The 27785-nt window shown below is 36.3% G+C and overlaps 1 protein-coding gene across 1 annotated transcript; it reads left to right on the top strand.

The window, feature by feature from the left end:
• Window positions 1-120: 120 nt before the first annotated feature.
• Window positions 121-25313, top strand: LOC129219959 (beclin-1-like). Its single transcript, XM_054854276.1, has 3 exons — window positions 121-229; window positions 9700-9769; window positions 23709-25313. Exon 3 carries the CDS (start codon window positions 23711-23713, stop codon window positions 25052-25054), a length of 1344 nt encoding a protein of 447 aa, XP_054710251.1. The 5' UTR covers window positions 121-229; window positions 9700-9769; window positions 23709-23710; the 3' UTR covers window positions 25055-25313.
• Window positions 25314-27785: the final 2472 nt, after the last annotated feature.

Genomic DNA, 27785 nt, shown 5'->3' with positions numbered 1-27785 from the left:
AGGGGTTGTGTACAAAGAGCAGTGATTGGCTGTCCTCAAGGAACATTTGCACTGTTGCCTGATACTTTGAACCGATAAGTGGGCTCAATAGACACTCAGTTTCATAAATAAACCTGTCTTGAAAAATGAAAGCCTAGGTAACTGGTTAGTTAAATAGAATTACGTAGCAATGAGTTAAAGAAAGAACGTTAGAAGCTTTCATTCTATAATTTTAACTTATGTTTAAGAGGTATGTCAGCCACAATTCATTTTTTTTGGAAGTAAACTTCAATTTCTTTTTAAAAAGGAGAGATCTATGTAACATCTTACGTATCACGGGATTTTTTTTTTTTTTTTTGGTTATTTCTAAAATTTTTTGTTTTTCATAAATTGTGAGAGAAAATATCAATTGTTACAGTTACTAGGTTGTGTCAACTTTCGGGTTCTTACGAAAAGTGAATTTCTCTTACCTACGCACTGATTTTCGTTTTAATTATGTTATCAGAAATTAGAAGATTATGTCTGCAAAGGGATGCATTTTTCATATTTTTACGCATGCATTTTATGCCTGATCTTAAGTTCATGAATCGAGATAAATTACGTGTGCCTAATTTCAATTTAGTCCCCCTCCCTTTTCCAAAGTTTTTCGCTGATAGGTAAAGCTATCCTTAGGAAAATCAAAGAAGAAGTACTGCATGTTAACTTATATTATAGTGTTATTATCATTTATTTTGTGTAAAGAACTGTCCATATATTATGTCATTTTTTGTTCAAAACTTGTGACCCTCTTCGTTTATCACAAAGTGTCACACTTAGCTTGCCCCTTTTCCTCACATGTCACTGTTTTTTTTTTTTTTTTTAATTATTTTTTGCATAATGGTTTTAAAAATTGCATGTTTTTCACTTTTTGTCCCCCGCCCCCCAATCACAATTTTACGAACCCACTCCTTTGTGGATGATCCCTTACTTATTTTTAAAGTTATCATTTTATTTTTAAATCAATGTCCTGAATCTACTACAAAAAGCTACGTGATCAGTATTATATTATAATCCTTTATATGCACTCCACTTTTGATAGAGAAATTAAGCATGAAGATTTTACAAAACTGTTTTAAAAGAATAATTTTTGAAAGTAATTTTTTTTTGTTGTTTTTTAATGCTCCTAAATGATTGCAATATCCATTATAATATTTGCCTGTATATCAGTGCTTGCCAGCTGGGTTCATCCGGACTTAAAAAACCCCACTATCCCTGCAAAGTGTCCCCCCCCCCACCCACAATTCGTACTATATTGAAAACATTCACTTCAGAAAAAAATTGAAATTATCAACTTTCTTTGTAGACAATTTATTAAATAGGGTCGGACAAGAGAAAAAAATGGGTCGGAAAAACCATAGTTTTTTTTTTTAAGTACAGTATAACCCCGATGTAATGATTGTTGAGGGACTGGAAAAAGTTATAGTTAAATCGAGGAGCTTAGACATTCAATGCTGTCAAATCCGTATCAGTGAAATGTATCATGAAATTGTGGAAATCGTTAAATCGAAGTTATACTGTGTGACAGATAAAATTATTTAATTCATCATAGAGTAATCTTAAACAATTTAGAAGATATTCAAATAATCCCTTTACCTAAAATTGCATTATTATTTATTTTATTTTAATTATTGCGCAAACAATAACTATCCCCTAATTCTGGCAATTCCCGGTCACAGATTTTGTAAATATGGTTTACTCCCTTTTTTTAAAGTAAAAGACATCAAAAGTAATTGAACTTTCTAAAGCATCATTTCTTAGCCCACAAAGAAATTTTTTAATGATAAAAAGTCATATTTAGGAAAGAACTCCTTTTAATTGAAATAGTTTTTTTCTCTTACTTAGTTGAATACAATTGGTTTTTGCTCTTAAGCCCGCAATTCTGTTAAGATTCTTTAATATTTGTATACTACTTTCACTATAGTACTATCAACTGTAAGGGTTTTCTCCCCCTCCCCCATTCCAATTTAATAGACTGTAAATGTGCACTTATTTCAAATTACTACTAAAAATGTCTCGCTTGGACAAATGGAAAGTTCCAAAACCTTATTTCAGAAGTTTCATTTCTGCTTTGCCCTTATCCAAGATTTAAGTTATTTTTCCATTGTAGAATGAGTTGCTATCATCATACACAGCAAGGTATTTCTGATGTTTAAGTACAGAATGGATTCCGCTATAGTACCATCTCATAGTTTCTAAGCAGGAATGTTTTTGAAATTGTTTTATTGCAAATTCTTCCCTCTTTTTCTCCTTGTCACATGGGTGCAAGTCCTTCCATCTCCGGACAGATTTCCGTCTTGGACAAAATTTTCGAGACGGAGGTCGAAACGGAAAAAAATTAGATTACTTTCCTTCAGTTTTTGCTCCAAAAAAAAAATCGATGGTTTGAAAAATATGCTTTAATATTACTGTGCCGTTCCATAACCACGAATTTACATCAACATTCTCTTGATTTTCCGACATGGACTTGTTTTGTTTGCTACGTGCTTTTGGAGGAGTGGCTATTAGACTTGTGCTGTTAAATTTTTTTTTAGGTTACTCTGTTATTTTCAACTCACTGCATTGCAAATTGCGGAGTTGCTCACTATTTTCCCTGATTTATTGAATTTACCGTCTGTATTTGAAAATTTAGCCCTTTCTATTTTCGATCATCCTTTTGGTTTTTTTTTTCACTAGCAGTCTTTTTGTTTCTTTTTTTGCAAAAAATGTCTTATAGTTTAATCTGAATCACCGATTGAGAGTAATTGCTGACGGGATGAAATGTTTACGCCACAGCAAAAAGCGTCCACATATTAGGCAAAATGGGAACTATCATGGACTTTAAAGATTTTAATAAAAATGGGAATTTTGAAAAGAATGGGGGGGGGGGAGGATTTCAAGCTGGTTTGAAACACTGATGAGCAACTGTTATTGCATTTTTGACTTGTTTCGGTTAAAATATTCTAAGACTTGAGGAATCATTAAATTCCAATGTCTTTCAATCCAACACTCGCTAGAATGGAAATATGAGTGGGGGGAGGGGGGAGAGAGAGAAAAGGAAACGAGAAAAATAACAGCAGCACAAATTTGTGAACAAGTGCTGCTCTTGCATAGAGTGTTAGTTTGCACATTAACCCACAATACTGAGGTACAAAAACGTTTGTATTTTGGACAATCCAAGAGGGGGAAGGGGTGGGGCTACTCAAGGGCTTCATAGTGAAATATCGAAAAACTGATTTGAAAGTCATTTTTAATCTAGGAGTGGTTCGGGATTTTTCCTCTGCAAACTCATAAAAATTTAAAAGTCAAAAATGTTTAGGCTGTCTTTAATGATGTAAAAATAGGGAGGGGGAGGTTTTAAAAAAATCAGAATCTGGAGTCTTAAAAATATGCAATCTTTGGTGAATTGATGAGAGATGGTTTTGGGTTCGAACCTGAAAATGTTTTGTAGCTGATGGTATTAAAACTATTTGAGGCTACACTTAAGTTTCTTAATAGAAAGGGAATTTGGGACCCTCTCCCGGAAAGTGTTTGTAATTGAAGTCTTAAAACTTTTAGGCTGTCTTTGGCAATGTTAAGAGGGGGGGGGGGGCTCTCTTTAGGCAAAATTCCGAAACTGGAGTCGTAAAAGCGAACCTTTAGACCATCTTGGGGGGAACTGATGTGATATACCCCACCTTTGGCGACTTTTTCCTGTTGGCGCCAAGAAAATGATGTATGACGACATATGTCATACATCGTTCTTAGCGATGCTTTTTTAGCGCCAACAGGAAAAAATCAGATAAAAAAACATGATCAAAGCACTTCAGAACACAATATATATAAAAACAACATAAAAGCACAACAAAAAACATCACGAATATATGCTTCAAAACTGTACAGGGCCGGGGTTTTTTGTAAACATATTAAAATACAATGAAATAAATTATTGTATTAATTACAAGTCGAAATTAATGCATTAATTTTTTTTTCATCATTTCTCTGGGATACGAGCCCTCGGTCTCATAGTACTTTCGTAATGAGACCTCGGCTCGCCGGCCCTGCCTCGGTCTCATTACGAAAGTACTATGAGACCTCTGGCTCGCCAGGACCTCGCTCCACTCGGTCCGTTATCCCTCCGACTGTTAATATACATTACAGTCGGAGTATGGTCACAGTTATGTATATTTTCATGGAGACACCCAAGGGTGGCTCCTTCCGTTCAGTGTACAATAATGACACAGTTTTAAGTGTGAAATATGCACCATTATTGTGCAGATTTATTAATAAAATTCAGCATTTTTAAGAGTACAACGGAAAGAACTTTCAATTGTTAACATAAAATTCAGTACCTAAATTAGGCACGTTAATAGAATGTCTAAATAATTCGTGGCATCGATAAGAATTAACTTTTAGAACAAAATAACCATACTATTTCTGTAAAATTAATTTACATACAGTAAAAATGAAGTTAAAAACTACAAGAACCCCTCAAGGATTTGTAAAAACAAGGAATTTTGGAAGTGAGAGGTTTTTTTTGAATTCTAAAATAAAGAACTTACCTTTTTATATGGTATAAATATTCACACTCAGTCTAAAACAATACATCATATGACAATGGCACGTTACAGATACACACCACGTTGGAGTTAACTTTTAATTAACCTTCAAGTTTGAAGAAACTGGCATTTTCTAATGTTTTTACTTCAAAACACAACTACTGAATTTAAACTAACACAAAATAAGCATTCCTGTAAGGTATATTGCACGAAACAACACCACGTATCTCTCCTGCGTGAAACCCAAACAACCCAAGTAAACAAGTTTGAACAGATCTGTAAGATTGCCTTCGGGTTGCTAAACACAGGTTTGTTTGGCCAGGGATGCCATGCATAAAAAATTATCGCCTCATTGGCGAGAAAAATATTTTAATTTTGTGCAAAAAAATCGAATGTTGCCAAATGGGGGGGGGGGTATATCACATCTGTACCTCTTGGGGTTCGGGGTTCCCCTTCCCCGAAAACAATTCAAAACTGAAGCATTCAGAAATCAGCTTTAGATAATCTTTAAGGGACTTAAGAAGAGGGAATTTACAAAGACTTTCTCTCAATATATTTTAGATCTTAAATTCTTAAAACTCGGTGATGAAAAGGGGGAACCGCAAGTTTAAGTCAAATTTAGTGAACTTAGGGGAAGGAGTTCGGGGGGGGGCTCTCTCCCCCGGAAAATTTCCCCATGCTGAAGTATTGGAAGGCTATTTTGGCGTTTTTTGAGTGAGTTAAGAGTTAGGGAATTCAGGGGTCTTTCTCAGAACATTTTCAAAATTGAAGTATTAAAACTTTGGGTTGTCTTTGGCGATGTGAAGAGGGGAGTTGCTCTTACAATAGAAAAATTAATCTTAAACACAAACTTGCACTGCCTTTAATAAACACAAAGGTAAGGGGGGCACGGGTATTCCGCCGCCGAGTCCGAAATATTTCCGTTTCTGAAATTTTAATAGCTCTGTTTTGGATTATCTTTGGATGACTTAAGGGGGAAGGGAGTAGGAAGCTTCTTTCAAAATGTTTCCGAAATTATAGCATTAAAACTTTTATGCAGTCCTAAGTCATGTTTATAGATAAGGGGGGTACTGTTCCTAGAAAAAAAAATTTAGAAACTAAAGCCTTAAAACTCAAATTTAGGATATTTGTGGTGAATTCAGAAAAAAGGGTTCGGGAGTTCTCTTTCAAAGATTTTTCGATGCTGAAATATTTAAAACTCCACTTTAGACTATATTTGAGTGCCTTGAGAGGAACGTGATTCGGGGGCCCTCCCTGGTGAGGATTCAGTTCCCCTATTGCTTTTTTTATTTAATGAATATTGGAAACTGTACCTCGTTTAAAAAAATGTATCTACTTCACTGAAGGGGTTTTTTTATGGCTAATTTCACCACCTGCTATCTTATAAAAGAATTCTTTTTCAAATGAAGACTGTGTGGGGGAACTGCCAGTTTATTATAATCAGTCGCGCATACCCTTCCCCCTTTGCATACCTTTCCTTCTTTTCTGGTTTGTTGGCGCTACCTTGGGTAGACTTTCCGTTCTTAACTGAATTATGTTGCAAAAGTGAAAATCTCCTATGTCCCAAGCGATTTTATTGCTGCAATAAAAATTTTACAATCGGCAAAAAACTAATGGCAGGGAGCCCTGAACGCTTTTACCCCTAACATTACCCAACATCCTCTAAAATTGCGTTTTTGGAACTTCAATTTCGAAACATTGCCGAAGTAGAGTTCCTGAACTCCATCCCTTCGATAATGCATTCAAAAAGCATCTAAACGTTATGAAAGATGGAGTACAATTTGGTTTTAAAGCTTTAATTTCAGGGAAAGTCCAGAACGCCCCCCCCCCCCTCTTTCTCTAATATTTTTGAAGGTCGCCCAATATTGTGATTTTGGGACTATCGGTTTGAAAAAATTGATGTAAGAGACCCTGAACCCCTCCTTTCCCTGAACTTTACCAAAATGGCCTACCATTGCATTACTTCAATTTAAAATAAAAATCTGGAGGAGGACCCGCAGACCCCAGTTATTGGCGGTTTTTAGGTTTTTGGAATTACGATATCTAAACACTTAAATATTACAATTTAAACTAAGTTCATGTTGTTAGAAAAGTCAAAAACTTAAATTTCAAATCAAATAGATTCCAAAACTGGCATATTTAAAATCTTTAACATTTATACACATAAATTTTTCTCTAAGCACACATGCTTGGGGGGGGGGGGGGGAGCTGAAAATGTTTTCGGTCTTGAACACATCAGCAAACTTGCACCTATGCCTTGTCATCATAGTAAGACAAAAATATAAAGCATCTGCGCACACAATTCAAAACTATCTGCAAGTATTAAAAAATATATACAGTGGCCATGTAAAATTTTCAGTAATTCAATGCTTATTGTGCTTTTAATCATGTATCCATGACAGCAAGAGATTCATTTCATTAATTTATCTACAGATTTTCAAGATAGCCATTGTTTAATATTGATATTAATTTAAAAATTTTGAGTGAAGTTCATATTTGCTGCAATTGTTTCTGTACAGCGACAAATGTATCCTGCACACTTGTGCCTCTACATTATCTAGCTATGCTTGTCATAAACAATAAACAGTCCCAAAATAAGCTCATTTTGGTTGAGGTATTTCTTTTTTCTTGCAAGCAAGATTTTTCTTGATGATAACATTTTTCTCTTTTGGAGGTTTCTTTTTTTTTTTTTTTTTTTTGCTTTGCATTTGATTCTTCTTCTGCTTCTCTTGCAAAGAAAGTTTTATTTGTTATAGCTGCTAAATTTGTATTAATTTGTCTCCTTATTTGGTGCTCAAGGGATTTGTATTAATTTATTTCTTAGTTTGGTACTTAATGTGTACCCTCATTGCATGCTGACATAGTCAATCTTCAACTTTGGACTTGATTTTCAAGCCAAAAAAGAGTGACACTTCAGCAGTAACTGGAGATGATGTATCATCCAATGTTGACCTTGGAACATTATTATTATTAATATTTTATTTATTTATTTATTTATTTATTTTTTATTTTTTTTATTTTTTTTTATTTTTATTTTTATTGAGCAATCACGATTGCTTATTGTTCTCACTTGACAGTCCTTGATGTTCCGGTTCCTTTTTCAGCTTGGACCAGGGCTGCAGCACCACCGTCCACCGGCGGCGGCGCGGCTGCTCCTGACCACTGTCCACCGGAATCCACTTTTGCTGGGCGGGTGGCGTCCATGTCCCACACACACGAATGCCTACACACACACACACACACACACACACACACACACACGAACGCCTACACACACACACACGAACGCCTACACAGACACACACACGAACGCCTACACACTCACACGCACACACACACACACACACACACACACACACGAACACCTACACGCACACGCACGTACACAACACTCACTCACACACATGCATACATACACTTACGCACCCACGCACATGCGCCTACACAAACACACACGCTAGTGATTGCGAAAAACATAATTTGAATTCAAGATGCCAAAAATTCAAATTAATTTTTTTTTTTTATTTTTTTTTTTTTTTTTGAGAGAGAGAAAGTTTTGCAGAGAAAAGTGTAAGTTTTAAAAGTAATGATAATATTTGCACAGAAATAAATACAAAAAAACATCTAAAATATCAGAAAGTATACTGACCAAGAACTACCTCTGTAAACTGGGATATAAATTAGTATACTTTTAACACTTAAAACTTTTTTTTAAAAAAGTAGAAAAAATATAATTATGGAAAGTAAAGACTATTTGCTATAGAAAATCAGCACCAACAAAAGTGTTCCTTCATAAGACTTTTTTTCCTCTTATTTATTTCACTGTTACATTTTTCTTGACCTTGATGTAAGAAAATTGTATAAGGATGACTTAGCATAATTTAGTTTTTTTATCTTATAAAAACGGTTCATTCTCCCATGTGACCCAAATAGAAACTGCATGTGGATTTCGTAATTGTCGTTATTTTTTATTTTGATATTTAGGAGACTAAATTAAACAATAATTACAGTATAACCTTGATTTAACAATTGTCAAAAGGCTGGAAAAGTTGTCGTTAAATCAAGGAGCACAGACCTTTGATGCAGTCAAATCCGGGCCCAGTGAACTGTATCATTATATTGAGGAAATCGTTAAATCAAGTATCATTAAATTGAAGTTATACTGTACTTCAATCCATTACAAATATATTTTTTGAATTGTTGGGAAAAATTGCTTGAAAAACTGTAAGAGTGGATATTTTTTAACTGGAGCTTAATGCAAGATTACCAAGTGAAACAGTATATTCCTTAAACTGTAACCACACTTTCAGTGGCAGACAAAAAAAACTGTATCTCTTACAAAAATTCTCATTTTAAAGAATTTCTCAAAAAATAAGCGAACATTTTTTCTTTAACTTTCATTTAGCTGACATTGTTCAATGTAAATATTAAGTCCCAAAGCAATTAAGTCAGGGGTGCCCACCCGCCTCAGAGCAAGGCTGCCGCCCCCCCTAAATATCGTAAAGACACCCCCAAAGCAAGAGCCCCCCCCAAAAAAAATAAAAAAATACCCCTTAAAAGAATTCCTCTAAAAATTTCAATGCCGCAGTCTGCACCATGACTCCCCCCCCCCCCCGCCACCCCTGGGTGTGCACCTCTAGTTAAGTGTTTTGGGGACCAGCAAAAAAATTGAAGAAACAAAAAATGTTTTTTTAGTTTTTTCTTTTCTGTGAATAGCTGGAAAATACACTGCAAATTTCAGATATTAGTTTACTTACTCCACAGTAATTTTAGAGATTTTTGTGACTTATATTCATGAAGTAAAAGCATTTTTTTCTAAATTATAAGTTTTGTTCACATTTTTGTGGCTCATAACACAGAGTTTTCCATTTACAAACTGCTTACCAAACTTTCAGAAAACATTGCAGCATACAAGAGAAGCATAAAACAATTTGAAATAAAAATATTGAAAATTTGATTGAATTATGAACATTTAAAGCAATTAATTTTTCACTATGCATGTACAAAAGATAAATAACCTTTAATTTCACATCCAAGTAGATGTGGCAACTCATGAAAAATATGGGCATTCGATGATTTTAGGTAATTTATTTGCTTTGGAACTTTATGTAAAATATCTGCAACTTATGATTTAAAATGCATGGTTATTGATGGGAGCTCTTTTTAGGTACATAATATGAAAACAAAGTGGAATCATCTTCTTTCCCCATAGACCTGAAAAGGAACTCCTGAAACAAGTAAGTGACGATTATAATCTCATGAACTGAATGTACTACAACTAGTTAAAAATGTGTCAACAACAGAAAATTGTCATAATTCAATATCCCATTTTTGCCTGACTTTTTACTAAAACTGCCCAGTTTCTTTTTCTTTTCTTTTTTTTCCTTACATGTTCCACTTTTATTACATTCTGAAGAGAGTTCAAACTCCATAAAACTCTGGCACAAAATTATGCAGTATAAAACTTTATATTCAATGATGAAAGCATATAAAATATGAGAGAAATTTGAGTTTTGAAAGTGAGTATTTTCGTCTGTAATAGTCATATATTTGATGCTCTGTATTTCCAGTCCTCAAGAAGAACATTTTGCTCCAAAAATGTTCTCAAATACCAGATTTATATTGTAACGGATTCGGTGCGACTTCCACTTCCTTAAAATGAAGACACAGTTCTTGATAAAAGCACAGGAAATTTATTTACACTATGTACAGGAAAGGTCGTCAACAACTGCTAAATTATTCATCAGCAATAAAGCAATTATCACACAACACCGTAAACTCAACGTTTACACACGTATTTACTTCCAAATACGAAAACAACACAGCAAAATGCCTCGCTATAAACAGAGCAGAAATGCTCTCAGTTCGAAATATCAATCAAAACTCTCCGTTTATCCATCGCTAACGGCTTTTATAAACATCCAAGAATTTTCCACAACATTCTTTCTGCTTCGAGAAATGCGTAGACCGTTATCAAATTTTATCAATGAAAATAAAAAGAATAGGGGGTTGTATACTTTAGCCATATGTTAAGGGGTTGTATATTCATTACGGGAAATTATTTACAGGTTACGTTACTACAATAATTACTATTTACAGGATTTGTAACACTGCCCCCTTCCTAAGGACTGCACGTCCCGGGCAGTACAATCCCCAGAAAGGGTGCCAAACTTCTATCACAAGTTCACAATTACACACATTAAATAATAACCAATAGTGCAAAGGAAACACAATAATAACAAGAAATATTACTAAACATTAAAAGCAAAAATTAATTATCTACAACTTTTATGTTATCAACCATGGTTGTTTACGTAATACTCATGAACTATGGCCATAGTATGGGGCTAACCGATCATAATGTACAACCCTAGGTTTTGCATTAGGTGATTTTTGGATCATCACTACGACGTCATTCAGTCGGTTAAGGACTTTGTAGGGTCCATCCCAATGCGACTGCAATTTGGGTGACAGACCTTTCCGTCGGATGGGATTCCATAACCAAACCCTGTCGCCTTCGTTGAATTCATGTCCAGTAGACCTTGTGTCGTATCGGGTCTTCATCTTCTCCGCCGCGATGTTGATTCGCTCTCGTGCGAAGTTATGAACGTCTTCCAATCGGTCCTGGAGATCCTGGATGTACTCCTCAGGCGATGCAGGCGCATCCGGAGGACGACCGAAGACGAGATCACAAGGTAGCCAAAGCTCTCGTCCGAAGAGCATCTGAGATGGGGCAAATCCAGTTGTCTCGTGGACAGCACTGCGGTAGGCCAGCAGGAACAAAGGTAGCTTCTTGTCCCAATCCTGTTGATTTCTGGATACCATAAGCGAGAGATTATTCAGGATTGTGCGGTTTAAATCTCTACACCATGCCGTCCGATTGTGGGTGTAGTGGTGTTGTCCTAGTTTTCTCAATTCCAAGAATTTGACATAGGCCCTTAAACACAGCAGAGATGAAATTCCTCCCTTGATCGGAATGAATCTGCAAAGGTGTTCCGTATCTCGAGATCCAATGTTGGACTAGAGTCTCTGCTACGGTGGTAGCCTCTTGATCTGGAATGGGATATGCTTCCGGCCATTTGGTGAAGTAGTCGATGGAAACAAGAATGTATTGGTTCCCATCAGCAGTTCTTGGTAGAGGACCCAGGATGTCGATCCCAATTCGTTCGAAAGGAGCTCCAACGTTGTACAGATGTAGCTTCCCTCTGCTTCTCTTCTTCGGTCCTTTACGAGCAGCACAGGCGTCACAAGAATGGCACCACTTCTCCACGTCATCCTTCGCCTTGCTCCAGAAGAAGCGCTCCCGAACTTTATAACTTTATTGAGGGTTTTCAAGACACCAAAATGTCCTCCAGTCGCACTACTATGTATTTCTTTCAGAACATCTGAAATCCTTGATCGGGGAAGTAGTAACTGCCACGTAGATGTTTTGCCGTCGTCAGATTCCCATTTCCGGTACAGTACGCCGTTCCGTAAATGGAGTGAGTTCCATAAAGCCCAGTATCTTTTTGTTGCTGGACTGAAGATGGAAACGTCCTGCCAGCTAGGGCGTCGACTGTCACTTTCCATGAACTCTAAAATTGGTTTTATGTCGGGGGTCTTCAAGTTGATCTTTCCGAACTTGGTCATCACTCCATGGATCAGGTTCTGATGATGTTGGAGTCACTGTCACCTGATAGGCAGTAGGGCTAGTCGTTCCATACTGTTTCTCGATTCGGGAACAATAATTGCAGTTCTCAGGACAGGGTCTCCTTGATAAAGCGTCAGCATTACCGTGAGATAACCCTTTTCGATGCTTGATCTCCATGTCATATTCCTGGAGCCGCTGTATCCATCTGGCTATCTGGCCTTCCGGATTTTTGAAGTTCAAAAGCCAAGTTAATGAGGCATGATCGGTCTGAAGCAGAAATTTTCGGCCGTAGAGGTAATGATGGAAGTGTTTCTACAGCTTTCACTATGGCCAGTAACTCCTTTCTGGTGACGCAGTAATTTCGCTCCGACTTTGATAAGCATTTGCTCCAGTAAGCGATGACATGTTCATTTCCGTCAATTTCTTGGGATAAAACAGCTCCGATGCCCTCGTGGCTCGCATCAGTGTCTAGGATGAAGGATTTTTCAGGCTGAGGATAGGCGTTGATGTTAAAGCCTCCTTCAGTCGTAGAAATGCATCTTCGCATTCTTTGGACCATTCAAACTTTTGCTTGCTCTCCGTCAGCTTATGCAAAGGCCGTGCAATGTTGGAAAAACCCTTCACAAACTTCCTATAGTACGTGCAGAGCCCCAGGAAACTTCGCAGCTGATGGATGTTTTCAGGACGACTCCAACTCTTGACCGCAGATACCTTCTCTGGATCGGTTTGCACACCCTCAGAAGAGATGATGTGACCAAGATAGTTCACTTCCCGGCGGAACAAATTACATTTGGACGGACTTAACTTCAGATTGGCTTCCTTAAGCTTTTGCAGCACCTTCCTAAGATTTGCCAGATGTTCTTCGAAGCTGCGTCCCACGATAATGATATCGTCTAAATAGACCAGACAGGATTCGTAGGAAAGTCCTCTTAATACTGTCTCCATAAGACGCTCGAACGTAGCTGGTGCATTGCAGAGGCCGAAGGGCATCACTTTAAACTGCCATAAGCCTTGTCCAGTTGTAAACGCTGTCTTCTCTTGGTCATCAGGGTGTATTTCAACCTGCCAGTAGCCGCTCTTCAAGTCCAGGGTCGAAAACCACTTGTGTCCGGAAAGAGTGTCCAAGGTGTCTTCTATCCGTGGAAGAGGGTAGCTGTCTTTCTTGGTGATTTCATTCAGCCGTCAGTAATCGACACAAAATCTGGTGGAGCCATCTTTCTTTCGGACCAAGACGATGGGAGAGGCCCAAGGACTGGATGACGGTTCGATTACATCATTCTCCTTCATCTCTTTCAGGAGGGTCTCAACCTCTTCCTTCTTGGCAAACGGTAGTCGTCTTGGATGCTGTTTAATAGGGGGGGTGTTCTCCAGTGTATGCTGTCCCTATGCTGCGTTAAATTCGTCCGACCCACATCCTCCGATGTAGATGAAAACAGATGCTTGAAGTCGTCCACCAATTGTTCCGCAGCTGTTCTTTGATCTTTCGTTAATGGTGCACTCCCAATTAACTTCGATGTCAAGGACTCAGAAGACACAGTCTCGGGGGAATTGATTCCTCTAATGATGCAGTTTACTGGAGTACAAGTTGCTAACACTTCACCTTTCCGGATATTCTTTGGCCTTTGACTCACGTTGGCGACTCTCACGGGAATTACATCCCTAGAAAGGTCCACAAGCGTAGATGCTACCAGCACTCCTTTTAGGCTATTGCTTAGGTTAGGGTATTCAATGAGTCCAAATCGAAAACTATTGGTTTCTTCAATGGAGCCAGGTATTAATGATTCTGACCTTGAGGGAATCGATAAATCTGTTTGGGCTATTATTTGATGAGCGGATTTTACATCACTTTCTGCAGGGAAAACGGCTATGTCTTCTCTCATCGAGTGCAGCTCATTAGTCTTGAAGTCATATTTCTTCAAAAAGTCCAATCCGAGAATGAAGGGGTCCGTGATATCAGCGACGAATGCCGTATGATGGTAGGTGGCATTCCCAAACAGTATTTCCAAGTCCACTTTACCGTCAATCTCAATTTTGTCACCTGTCACAGTCTGGAGACTTACGCGTGGCGATGTCCACAGCAGTTTCAATCCAAATTCACGAGCCACATCTGTCCTAACGATTGTCACATTGGCTCCAGTGTCGACAATCAGTTTGCAAGGATTCCCATTTACATGGGCGTAAATGAAAAGTCCATCACTGCCACTACTAGAAGAGGAAATCTGCAGAGCTCTGGTGGTGGTGATTTCCTTCCCTCGTGTAGCTTGGCGAGCCGGACAACTCCTTCGCAGGTGTCCTTCACTACCGCATTTCCAGCACTTCTGCTCTTGTTTCTTTTGGGCTGTTATGCTGCTCAGATGTCTTGCCAAGTCACCGAGTTGTCTCTCGAGTTCAGCGAGGTGGGACGACCTGGAATCAGACTCATCAGCTTCCAGAGTTCGGATGGGATGGCGATCCACACGGGTTGCTTGCTGGGCGGCCTCCAACTTCATCGCATACACAACAGCAGAATTCAGGTCTTTGACATCCGCCATTCGTAGAGCTTTCTGGATTTCCGGATCTCGAACCCCGTCGATGTAATAGTTGAGTGCCAGGTTGTCTCGAACATCCGCAGGACAGTCGCAAAAAGCAAGATGCGACAGTCTCTCGATGTCCGCCGCTAGCTCTTGCAGGGTTTCCCCGGTTTTCTGGAAACGTGACTTCAACTGGAGTCGACTGAAATCTTTCTGGTACTTCTCACCGAAGCGAAGCTCCAACGCAGATGTGAGGGCGGCGAAATCCAGGCGCTGACTGTCCGGAAGGGTCTGAAGAATGTCCGCTGCGTCACCTCTCAGGGATGCTGCAAGATGGCAGGCCTTGGTAGCAGAGTCCCATCCGTTCGCTTCCGCCACTATCATGAATTGGGTCTTGTACACCTGCCACGAACTTTTCCCATCAAATGTGGCCAGTTTAATGGACGGTCGAGCAACAGATGTGGGAGCGCAAAACTGTACAGAGCTGTTTTTCATGGTCGCCAATCTCCTTTCCATGTCTTTAATTATTTCTTCTTTAAATGAAGTAAATTTCTTGTCTTCTTCTTCCAACTTATTTTCCACATTGGCGATACGCTCTTCCACAGTATCAAATTTTTCTTCCAGAGCATTAACTTTATCTCCCATGGCGGTTAGTTGATTCTCCATCATGGTTTTCATCGACGTTAGGTCACTTTTTATTTCATCTTGACTTGTAGTAATTTTAGCAGTTAAATCACTATTTAACTGTTCTTGGTTAGTCGCCATATCATTTTTTAATTGTTCTTGATTAGCCGCCATATCATTTTTTAATTGTTCTTGATTAGCCGCCATATCACTCTTCACAGAGTTGATTGCATCAAGCAGTTGTTTTAATTGTTCATCCATTGCGCGAGTAATCACCATAAAAATAAAGTCAAAATTTAAAAAGTCTTTATGAAAAAAAAGTCCAAAGTCACACTTACTGCAAGAAAGTCCTGAAGTAGCCCCACGTTGGGCGCCAATTGTAACGGATTCGGTGCGACTTCCACTTCCTTAAAATGAAGACACAGTTCTTGATAAAAGCACAGGAAATTTGTTTACACTATGTACAGGAAAGATCGTCAACAACTGCTAAATTATTCATTAGCAATAAAGCAATTATCACACAACACCGTAAACTCAACGTTTACAATGAAAATAAAAAGAATAGGGGGTTGTATACTTTAGCCATATGTTAAGGGGTTGTATATTCATTACGGGAAATTATTTACAGGTTACGTTACTACAATAATTACTATTTACAGGATTTGTAACAATATTATGAGATGAGACTGTTTCTTCATTCTTTAAGATGCAAGCTGATTCACTAAAATAGCCCTCTATTGAATATTTTTTTAATTTTCCTGCACCAGGCATGGAAAATGGTTGCCCAAATTCCAGAAGTTAATAAGAATTTTGAGACGAAATTGTATCTATGAATTTAGCAGTAGTGATAGTTGCAGCAAATGGCTGGGATTCCAAAGAATAAGCCAGTGTATAGTTGCTTTTTTTTTTTAATGCAACAATTTCATTTGTGTTGTAAGTGTTATCATTTGTCTTGCTGAGACTTTATACTTTTTCATTCTTATCCTTGTATTTTTCTTGAATTATCGTCTGATAAACCAGCATCTTAAATACATTGGAAAATAATGTAATTTACATTTAAAAAAAAAATGTTTTTAAAGGTTGCTACTTCAGTTTGCAATAAAGCATAGATAATAAAATAAACAAAAAACATTTATTCTTCATTTTTGTTTGAAAAAACAACTGCTGCCAATAGTAGTATTATTTTGACATCTCACATGAACTAGCAATGAGGCCTCAGTCCTTCCTCAAAGAAACTCATTCTTGATTCCTGGCATCAGGGTTGTCCTGTTTTGTCCACCGTTTAAAAAACCTGGAAAAAACCATCCCGGACAAAATGTCATTTTGTCCATTTTGTCCACTTATACGGTAAACTGAAAGTTTTTAGTTAAAAGTTTGAAGTTTGAAAATAATAAATAATTATATAGATTCTTCCTATTCAAGTAAAATTTTAATAAAAAAAATAGCATACATAAATATGCATAAAAAAAATTGATTGAAAAATATTTTAAAGTAAAAAGAAAAAAATAAGATCAGTTGAAGTTTATGTTAGTGTGTATATAAATCAAATGAGTGTTACTAAGTTATAATGCATGTAATAGCATTTATAAAAATGCTATTACATGCATACTAAAAACATCAGCTGTACGTTTTAAGATGTTTATCTGTGATGTGGAGGTTCATTGCCCGTAATAAATCTTTACTAATAATAAAGCTGAAAGTCTGGATGTCTACTACGTGCATAGCGCCCAGACCATTCGGCTAATTTTCATGAAGTTTGGCTCAAAATTAATTAGTAAATTAGGGGTGAGCACCTCGAGGCGATTTTTCGAAAAATCGATTTTGTTTTTCCTCAATTCCAATTTTAAGAACATTTTACCGACAAAATTATTGTAATGTGGACGAGTAGTAGCAAATTGGCGAGAAATTCATCATCCATTATTTGTAAATATACAGGCGCACCAAATGACCCTTTAATTTTCTACTAGTACTGGAAAAACCCGTATGGGTACCACTATTGCATTTATAAAATAAGAAGTAGAAATAAAAAGTCTTTAAAGGTTGGAGTCTCAAAACATTAAAAACCATATTTAAAAAAGAGAGGGAGAAACTACTTGATAAAAATAAAGGAAGTGTTGACATGAAGTAAAATCAGTATTTGTAATACAAATACAAATGTGATAATCAGCAACGTGCTCTGGGCTCAGCTAGACTGGTCCTAGTCAATTTATTAGTGCCCAATGAAGATTAATGGCCATTTTAAAGCTATATACCCCCTTACTCATTATAATCTCTTTGGGTACACTGTTCTGAGTACCCACAACCCTACTGAAGGGCAAATTTGTATGACATTAACATATCCATAAAAAACATGTCTTCCCACAAATCTTCATTTTGTATGTATGTCTCCAAGCATTTCATTTGACTTTTCTATTGGGTTTAATTTCTACTATTGTAATATATAATAGTGTAATCACGCCCAAAAGCTTATTCACATTGTTAAATTTTATTACTTTTAAGTAAATTATGATCTAAAATTAGTTGCACTAATGTGTGATTAAAGTTTTTTTGGATTTATTAAATTCTAAAGTGAATGATAATTCTATTTTAATTAAATGTTTAATGTATAATAGATAATATACCTATTAGAATTTTATACTAATTTTACTACACGATAACAATAAATTTATGTATGGATAATCAGTTGATTTTGCAATGCGTCCAGTTTTGTCCATTTCGTCCAATTTCTTCCGGCGTCCCGGACTTCTCACAAAAGAGTGGACAAAATAGCAACCCTGCCTGGCATAGGAAGTATTTTGCCATTTCTTCTGTGCCGTATGTTTCCACATGATGGCATAGGATTATGGATGATTTGTACTGAAAAATAGGGAATTGTGGACAGTGGCAGATCCACGGGGGGGGGGGGGCGATCGCACCCCCCTCAAAAGGTTTGTAAATTGCAAAACTTTCCGATAAAAGGTCGCCAAACTCTCCCCCCCCCCCCCCCCATGTCTTTTGCTACCTCATCAAAAATGGCCTACAATTGCGTTTTTAGGACTTCAATTCCGAAAAAAATTTCGGGGGATAGCCGCCAAACCATTTTTTTTAGCATCACTAAAGATATCTAAAATTGCATTTTTGAAGTTCTAATGTCAAAAAAACGATTTTGGAGAATTCTTGAATCTCATCCTTTTTCTTTAAGAAAAAAAAAATTGCGAACAATTGTGTTTTCGAAAATATTCCCTTAAACTTCAAAAAAATTCTGGAGAGGGACTTTCAAATCTCCCTTCCTTTTATTGACCACCAAATAGCCTAAAAATGTGTTCCTGCCTAAAATTTTCGGGGGAGAGCTTGCAAACATTTCTAGTTATGCGTGAATATTAAACAACTCAATCAACAAGCAAATCCATAACTATCCTCAAATTTTATTTAAAAATGCAATTTTAGTATTTCATGTCCCTTTCTCTTTATTATGTTTGGTACCTTTCTTTCTGCAACCTTTCTTTTATAAGGAAAAAAGTTCGATTGAGGACCTGAATGGCTACTGAAAATACTTCACGATTCCTCTAACGAATCAAAAGTTGAAGGGTATATCTTAGATAATAGATCCAGAATATTGGTAGATTTTTTTTTTTCCAATTTTTTATTCATGTGTGTGTGGTACTCAAGACACTTATAACTTTCATTCAAACTCTTTGAATAACGCACATTATTTGAGGGGGGGGGGGGGACATGCTTCAGTTCTTAATTTTTTTTAAAAAAATTTATTTTCATTAGTCACCTTTGCTCACTGAATAATATATTACTCAAAAGCCCCTCTCAACAGGATTGTCTGGATCTGCCACATGTTGTGGAAAAATGTCTGATAGCAAGCTCAGATCCAGAATGGTCATAGGGGTCATTACTCCTAGCCCCGTAATGTAATCAGAGTGTTGTAACCAAAAGTAATGTAACCAGAAATAGCCTGAAACAGTGTTTTAATGATTTTATTTCCCATAAATTATTGCAATAGAGCCCCAGACTGTCTAGTTCTGTTCAGCTAGTACAGTTATGCTACCCCACCCTCCTATTTGTGCTCCCATATTTCAATCTTCTTCCTTCCAAAACAAAAGCTTCAGAAATCCTTGCCTGTTAAATATATGTATAGGTGCCCAACATAGTGCACTGTGCCATTGAAAATTCTAGGTGTATTTTCCTCTTTTTGGGAGGAGTTTTGTCTGGGGTGCACTGTTGCTCTTGTGTGTGTGGAGGGGGGGGGGGGGGTAAATGGATTTTTAAAGTTCTTCATTTATGTGGAATCTCTTTCAAAGTTATCTCAAAATTCTCAACTTGCTATTCTTGTTAAAGTTTACTCTTATAGATTGATTGTTAACTTAGTTTTCTCATTTTTATCCTTTTACACTAACTAAACAATTTTGCCTGTGCGAAAGTTAAGAGTATTAGGCTACCATAGAATTTTAGAGAGAAACATGAAGTTAGTTCTGTGATTGATCCTATCATTTGTTATCATATCACCTTGTAAAAATTCCCTTCAAGCTAAATGAAGAGAAAACTTCTTCACTCTGTATGCAGTAGAAGTGGGCAATGTTGTTCTTTTTAATGACCTGTTCATTAAAGGATCATTCATTCTTTTGATCCGTTCATTCAACTCGTTCATTTGAATGACTTCGTTCATTTAAAAAAGTTGCAGTTGACCTCCCTGAACAACATGCTCATGTACATTCGAAATGTTTCATTTGATCAGTAATATTCTTTGAAGGGAAAATTACTAAAAATCCTCTAAAAGTAAGAAAATATGCCTATGAAAAATGAATCAAAAAAACTTTATTCAGGTTTAGATATATTAAGCAATTATAGTTTCATCTTATAAGATATTTCTCAGTTGTCAAATGGTAAGTTGTGTTTTTCATTGCAAACATCCCAGTTTCCATTTCAGCATGTCACAAAATTAAATTATTCAATTTTACTATAAACTGTTTCTGACGTCAGAAAATTTACAGAATTGAACTTACGTGATAAAGTGTACTAATTCTAAATAGAAATATCATATCTCTAAGAGTAGTATGGTCACATGTAAAAATATAAGAAAAATTATTTTAAATATGTAGGGGAATGTGGGGCAAAGTGAAATGGTTAAGATGACTGAGTTTTTTCAAAATGAATAAATCAAAATTTTGTTTTAAAAATTACAGTACACAGAGAAAGAACATTGTATTTTATAATGAAACTTGTGTTGGCATATTATTTTTTATTCTTGGCTATAAATTTGTCTTAAAAAAAAAAAAAAAAGTGGAAAAGTTTCCACTTTTTTCTTCAAGGGACAAAGTGAAAAAGTAAAATATTTCTCTAGTAAAATATTTTCTATTCAATTATAAAATATATTTTTTATCAAAAGAATCAGTAAATGAAATGTTGAATGAATAAATGAAAAGATAATGAAATAATAAACAAATAATTAAATGAATAAATCAATTGATATATGAAGAAAAATAAATGAATGAGTAAAAGAATGAATGGACAAGAAAACAAGCGAATGAATGAATCATCATGTACATTTGAAATATTTCATTGGATCAGTAATGTACATTGAAGGAAAAGTAACAAAAACCATCTAAAGTAAGAAAATATGCCTTTGAAAAATGAACCTAAAAAACTTTTTTCACGTTTATAGTTAATTTGGTAAGATATTTCTCAGTTGCCAAATGGAAAGATACGTTTTTGTATTCCAAAAATTCCTGATTCCATTTCAGCATGTCACAAAATCAAGTTATTAAATTTTACTATACAGGGTGTAAAAGTACAGTGTTTATAGACTTTCAGGGCAGATAAAGTACACCTAGACGATGGGAAATAACATAGCAATGAATGGTAAGAAACGCTTTCTTGATGCGATAGTTACGACACGAAAGACAGAACACAAATAAGAGGAAAATACATGTTTGTTATTTCTAAAAAAGCAAAATTGCTGGTAAGTTTTTATCTGGCGTACACAATAGACGTCGTTATGTAAACCAAAGCATCAGATGACGGTGCATGCACACACGCGTTTTTTGTTGCTGCACTCGCTTTTACGTTCAATCTTTAATGCACTGGAGATGTGAAGCATGCATCACAGTCTGAGGTTGTAATTTTGAACACCTACTTTGATGACGATCGTTGGCTTCTTCATGTTCTTTTTTCTTAGCTTTTTGCTGTAATAAGGATAATAAACATGTTTTCTTCTCTTGTTCGTATCTTGTCTTTTTGGTGATTTGTGTCGTTACTACCACGCCAGGAAAGCGTTTTTGACCATGCATTGCTATGTGATTTCCCATCATCTAGGTGTACTCTATCTGCCCTGAAAGTTTAAACGCTGTACTGTTACACCCTGTATAAAAAAATTAATAAACTGTTTGTGGCATCAGAAAATTGGCAAAATTCAACTAATGTGAAATAGTGCACCAATTCTAAATAGAAATGTCATATCTCCAAGTATATTATGGTCACAGGCAGAGGCGTGCACACGGGGGTCACCAGGAGTTCTGCAGTACCCCCATTAGCTCAAAAAAGACGAGCTGATGTGTGCATCACATGACTTCCTTTTACACCAATTTAATGCTATTTCCCTATTATTGCAATTTTAATGGGATTCTCTCTCTAACTCTTTAAATATCACTAGCAATGGCCACATTGAAAGCAGATTTAAAAATAAAAAAAAAAAAAAATCGCCAAATTTTTCGCCAAGTTGGCGACAAAACTTGGCAACCAAAAGACTGGCGATATATCGCCAAGTGACCGCCAAATTATAACACCACTTGAGTTTGCATCGAAATTAACAATGATTTCCCCCCAAAAAGGTGCAAAAGACCCCTTTAGAAACACCCGAATGCAACCAAAATAGGAGGTGCACAACTAGACCCCACTACGAGTCTATGTACCAAATTTCAACTTTCTAGGACATACCATTTTTGAGTTATGCGAGATACATACGCACATACGCACATACATACAGACGTCACGAGAAAAGTCGTTGTAATTACCTCGGTGATGGTCAAAATGGATATTTCGTGTGTCTATACATTCTTAGGCACTTTTCCGCATGTGGTCGAATCGAAAAAAAAACTCAACATTCATTTGGGGGTGAGCAAAATGGAAATTAAGGGCGATTTTTGAGTGAAAATTTTTTCGCGAATACAATACTTCCTTTTTTGTAAAAGGAAGTAAAAAAAAAAATAATAATAATAATAATTTGAATTCTGAAATTTTGAATTCAAATTATGTTTTTCACAATCACAAACTGAGACAGGACCCTACTTATTGGAGTTATTGTTTCTAGAAACAGCTCCCCCCCCCCCCCCACAAGCCTGCTCCTGGGCGATTACGTGTGCATAGTTGTGTGTGTGCGTAGACCTGTGTGTATGCACGTAGGCGTGTATGTGTGAGTGTGTGTGTGTGTGTGTGTAGGACATAGATGCCTTCAACCAGGAGAAGTGGATAGCTCAGGACCGGAGCAGCTGCGCCGCACCGCCTGCAAAGGACAGTGGGTGGTGGTGCTGCAGAGGCTTCTGGTTCAAGCTGAAAGAGGCATGGACCTCAAAAATGGTCAAATAAGAACAATAAGCAATCGTGATTGCTCAAAAAAAAATGGACGAAGTTTAAAGTCCAGAGCACCATAATGTTTGCTGTGTCTGAATGGCAAAGAAGCTTCTCCTGACCTGTTTCTACATCACCCAGCTTTCTTCATTTCTTCATGTATGCATTTCATTTATGCTATGATAGTTTTTAAAAAAAATTTTTTTCATGAAACGGTACTGCAGAGAGGAAGAAGTAAATGTTTCGCGAAATCAAGTCAGGTTCTAAATTTTAATAGGAGCTCTTTCTGACATCCTTCAAATTAATATTTACCCCCTTTTTACAGGAAAGAAGTTCAAAATATTTTTTAACATTTAATAAAAATATCGAGGGATATAATGCTTTTCATGAAAGAAAAATAAAGATGCTCGTGTGAAAATTAAAAATGCTCAATGGCGTACCTATTGTACGTATATCCTGGCGTAAGTATGGGGTCTAAAGCGTTGCTGTTGAATTTAAAGGATTCATAGGCATTTCTTATTGAAAATAACATCAACAATTCAAAATGTCAATTGAAAATGACCTTGAGACTGTCTGGGCAATAACAATTGATAATTTGTCTAACACTGATCAATTTTTACTCTGGGGATTTGCATGCTACCAAAAAGCCTTTTCAAGCAGGTTTTACTTTGCATTATGTCAAACTTGCACATAATATTAATTCAAGTACAGATTTCATTTACAAGTTTGTTATTTAAATGGAAAACAGTGTGACAAATTGTGATCAGTATAATTGCCATATGAAAATGAAAATATGTTTTTCCCTTTTGGAAAGTGACGTTGTGTATTCTTATTTAAAAATTGTCACTTTTGTGTTTTCAGAAATGGATCTAAACCTTACTATGAATTTGCCGGACAGGGCATCAAAGGATCGTACCTTTAACATCAATTTTGCATGTCAAAGATGTTGCCAAGCCTTAAAGTTGCATCCATCTTTTATGGAAATAGATGACCAGACTCTGTCCGAACTGACCGTTCCACTTTATCCAAGCACAGAGGATAGACAAGAGCTCATTGAGGCCTTTCAAAAAAGATGTTCCAACAGTAGTGTGATGAGAAAAATAGTCTTGCCTGTAAATTTATCTGAGGCCACAAGCGACTTTATGGTAGTTGGGGAATTATCCAGCATGCCGTTGGACAGTGATCAATCTCTAAATATTACATCTATGCTTTTTGACATCATGTCCAATCAGTCTGATGTCGACCACCCTTTGTGTGAAGAGTGCACAGATAACTTGCTAGACCAAATGGATCAGCAACTGAGGATAGCAGAAGACGAGTGCAAGGAGTATCGGGATTTCTTGGAACACCTCGAAATGGGCAGTGAAGAAGATGATGACCTTGAAAAATTACAGGCTGATCTAGTTAAACTGCAAGAAGAGGAAACTAGCCTGGAAAAGCAGTTGTATGAAATAGAAGCTGAAGAGAAGAACTTAAAGGAAGTTTTGAAAAAATGTGAAGATGAAAACGAAGCTTTGCAGAGGGAAGAAGACAAGCGATGGCAAGAGTATTGTCGAATCAAAAGACAACTGCTGCTTTCTGAAGATAATCAAAGAAGTGTAAAAAATCAGTTGAATTATGCTCAAGCGCAGCTTAGTAAATTAAATAAAACAAATGTTTTCAATGCAACTTTTCACATATGGCACAATGGCCATTTTGGGACGATCAATAACTTTCGTCTTGGCAGACTGCCGAATGTTCCTGTCGACTGGCCTGAAATCAATGCAGCGTGGGGCCAAACGGTCTTACTGTTGCATTCTTTAGCTAAAAAGATCAACCTTACATTTGAGAGGTATCGTTTAGTCCCTTATGGCAACCATTCCTACTTGGAATCTTTGGATAAATCTAAAGATCTCCCTCTGTATTGCTTTGGCGGAATAAGATACATGTTAGATAATAGATTTGACCAAGCTATGGTTGCATTTCTCGATTGCTTACAACAGTTTAAAGAAAAAGTGGAAGATGGTGATGCTTCTTTCCATTTACCTTACAGAATGGATAAAGGTAAGATAGAGGATATAAGTACTGGAAAATCGTATTCCATTAAAATCCAATTCAATTCAGAAGAACAGTGGACTAAAGCTCTTAAATTCATGCTCACGAATTTGAAATGGGCTTTGGCATGGGTGTCTACCCAATTTCAGGACAGTGCAAGAGGAAACTTTTAATGTGCCAACTTAAATGTTTTAGTTATTAACTACTTTCTGACGGGTCTTTAAGTTAACGATTTTTAATGGGAAATGGACTTTTTTGTGTGTTGAGAATTGTTTTGAATTTTGTGATTATATGGAAAGTGATTTAATTTAATGAGACAGTCCTAATTTTATTGTGTGAGATGTCATCAAAATATGTTTATTTAAATAAAATGTACAGATATCAGTGTAATTTAATGAATGAATGAATGTTAACAAATGAATAATAAATAGATTTAATACAAATTCATTGCGCAGTATGCTTCTTTTCCTAGAGTGACTTCGAAGTTCGAAGGAATTGGTGAATCTGGTCCACACAAAACGACTTGCTTTCCAGGATTTCTGAAAATTTTAAACATTATATATTAAGATGTTTTTTACCCCTTTCATTCTGGCAGATTAAGAAATATCACCATCAATAATTTCAGTTGTATGTTATTCTATATTACTATTACATACTTTTAAGATTTTGATTATCGTCGTGTTCAACTAAAGTTACCGGTTATCCTGAAAGATTGATTTCATGAGGTTTGATGACTTTCAGCAGTTAGTGGCCGTACTGGGTATACAAGCGCTCGGCTAACCGATGACTCTTTTAAGATGCTTCTGTTTAGTGCCTGTTGAGACCAGGTTAACCGGTTGCTTTATTCGAACACAGCCTGTAATACCTTTTTATATTTAAGTATGTAATCTTGAGCAAATGGTAGTCAGAGAGGACTTGATTCAGTTATTTAATAAAGATGAAAGGTGTTGGTGAAATACATTTCTGAAAAGGCACAAAAAAAAAAAAAAAAAATTCATTGTTTAAAGCATTTCATCAAATTCCAAGCTAATCTTGAAATTCATAAAAATTACTACACTTAAATAGGGGATTGTAGGCATTTGGAATAGTTTACCGGGAGCTATGGTTACTTGTAATGGGGTGAATGGTTTAAAACAGGCTCTTTAATCTTTACTGATAAATGAAAAAAAAGACTGGGACCAACTTCTTAATTGAATCGTTTATTTCGGAACCCACATAAGGGACAAAATATAAAAAAAAATGTTTTTGGTGGTACTGTAAAATTTAAAGTTCAATACCTCTTTTAGTGCAGAAATTACTATGTTTCATATCAGCAATGCCTTTTGGCAGCCTTGAAAATAATCCATTCATTTCGGAAAGAACCCAAGCGCCGTCGCTTAGGTTCTTTCTGCGGCAAATTTCACTCGTGGCGGTTATCTTCGCCTGTTTTGTGACTCGCCGTTTTGTTTGATTCAAAGGTTACCTAACACTGAGTGGTTAGTTTTCGTGAGCTTTCGGTGAGAATTCGGTGTTATTTTGTTGTTTATTATTACATTATACAGGGTGTTCCGTTTTAATCTGCAAGACCTTTATTTTTGCAACCGTTAGTCCTAGATGCATAGTTCTAATTTCAATTATGTTCAAAATCAGATGCAGGATTAAGATATTGAAAGTTTGAAATAAAAATAACTCAAAAAATACAAAATTTAATTTTTTATACGGGTTCCATGTCCCTTAACTTACATTTAGAGAAATAATCTCCATAGAAAAATAATTCCAACACAAAAAGTTTAAAATTAGTACGACCAATATTAACCGAGATATGAAACGCAGCGTTTCGTGACTTACACCACTTTTCACTCGTCTTCAGTAGTACCTTTTGGGAGGAAATATACTGGTTAACAACTGCTAAAAATTATATTTGTTGCACAGAGTGTAATTTTTTAAATTGTTAGAGTTTTTGCAGTATGTTTTTACGTATCACGGCATAACATTTGCATTTATTGTTGAATATCATTGAAAAATATAAATACATTGTTTTTCTTACTTTGACGACCTATCATTCTTCTAAAAGAGCGATAAGTTCCAATCTCATCTTTTGTATGGTCCCTTAAAACTTTGAACTGGAAAATCTCCTTGAGTTTTGGTCGCACAAGGATAATGTTTTTTTTTTTTGTTTCAGTAATAGTTTTCAATGGAGAATATTTCTCTAAATATCAGTTTCGGGACCTAGGGCCCGTATAAAAGTTAAATTTTGTATTCTTTGACTCATTTCTATTTTTGCTTCAAACTTTCAACGTCTTAACTCTGTATCCGATTTTGAACATTTATGCGATTGGAAGTATCAGTGGCGCCGACTCCATGGGGCCTGAGGAGGCCCGAGCCCCCTCAAAACTATTTTTGAGGGGGCAGAGCCCCCCCCCCCCCAATAAATCAAGAAAATTAATACAGTAGTACCTCCTGTAAGGGACACCTCCAAATAAGGGACACCTCTATTTAAGGAACATTTTTTCTGGACCCAGTCCCTTTGAGTTGGGACCTCCATGTATTTGCCTCTGAATAAGGGCACTCTATTTAAGGGACAGTTTCAGAGAAAACGTACAACAATTAATGTATAAATGCATCATACAAAATATTGAATTTACTGGAATTTAAGAATCTAAAATTCAACTAATGAAAGTTGACATTATCCTGTACAAATATGATGTATTGTGAAGTTCTTGCTAAAATTTGCATGCATATTTTCTCCTCTTAGTATTTTTTTCAAGTAGGCTAACAGCCAAAGGATAATCAAAGGCCCATGAATAGCTTCCAGGGGTGATTGTATTCCGGTATTTTATCGAATTTCCGGTATTTTCGGACGTATTTCCAGTATTTTTATGTCCGAAAATACCGGAATTATGCTTTTTTTTCTCGTTATGCTTT

Source organism: Uloborus diversus, chromosome 4 (genome assembly GCF_026930045.1).
Source record: "Uloborus diversus isolate 005 chromosome 4, Udiv.v.3.1, whole genome shotgun sequence".
Lineage (NCBI taxonomy): Eukaryota > Metazoa > Arthropoda > Arachnida > Araneae > Uloboridae > Uloborus > Uloborus diversus.
Note: the sequence above shows the minus strand (reverse complement) of the source record. Positions and strands in the feature narration are given on the sequence as shown.

What these genes read in the sequence shown, in the direction of transcription:
- LOC129219959 (XM_054854276.1), top strand. Translation starts at nt 23,711, where the DNA reads ATGGATCTAAACCTTACTATGAATTTGCCGGACAGGGCATCAAAGGAT.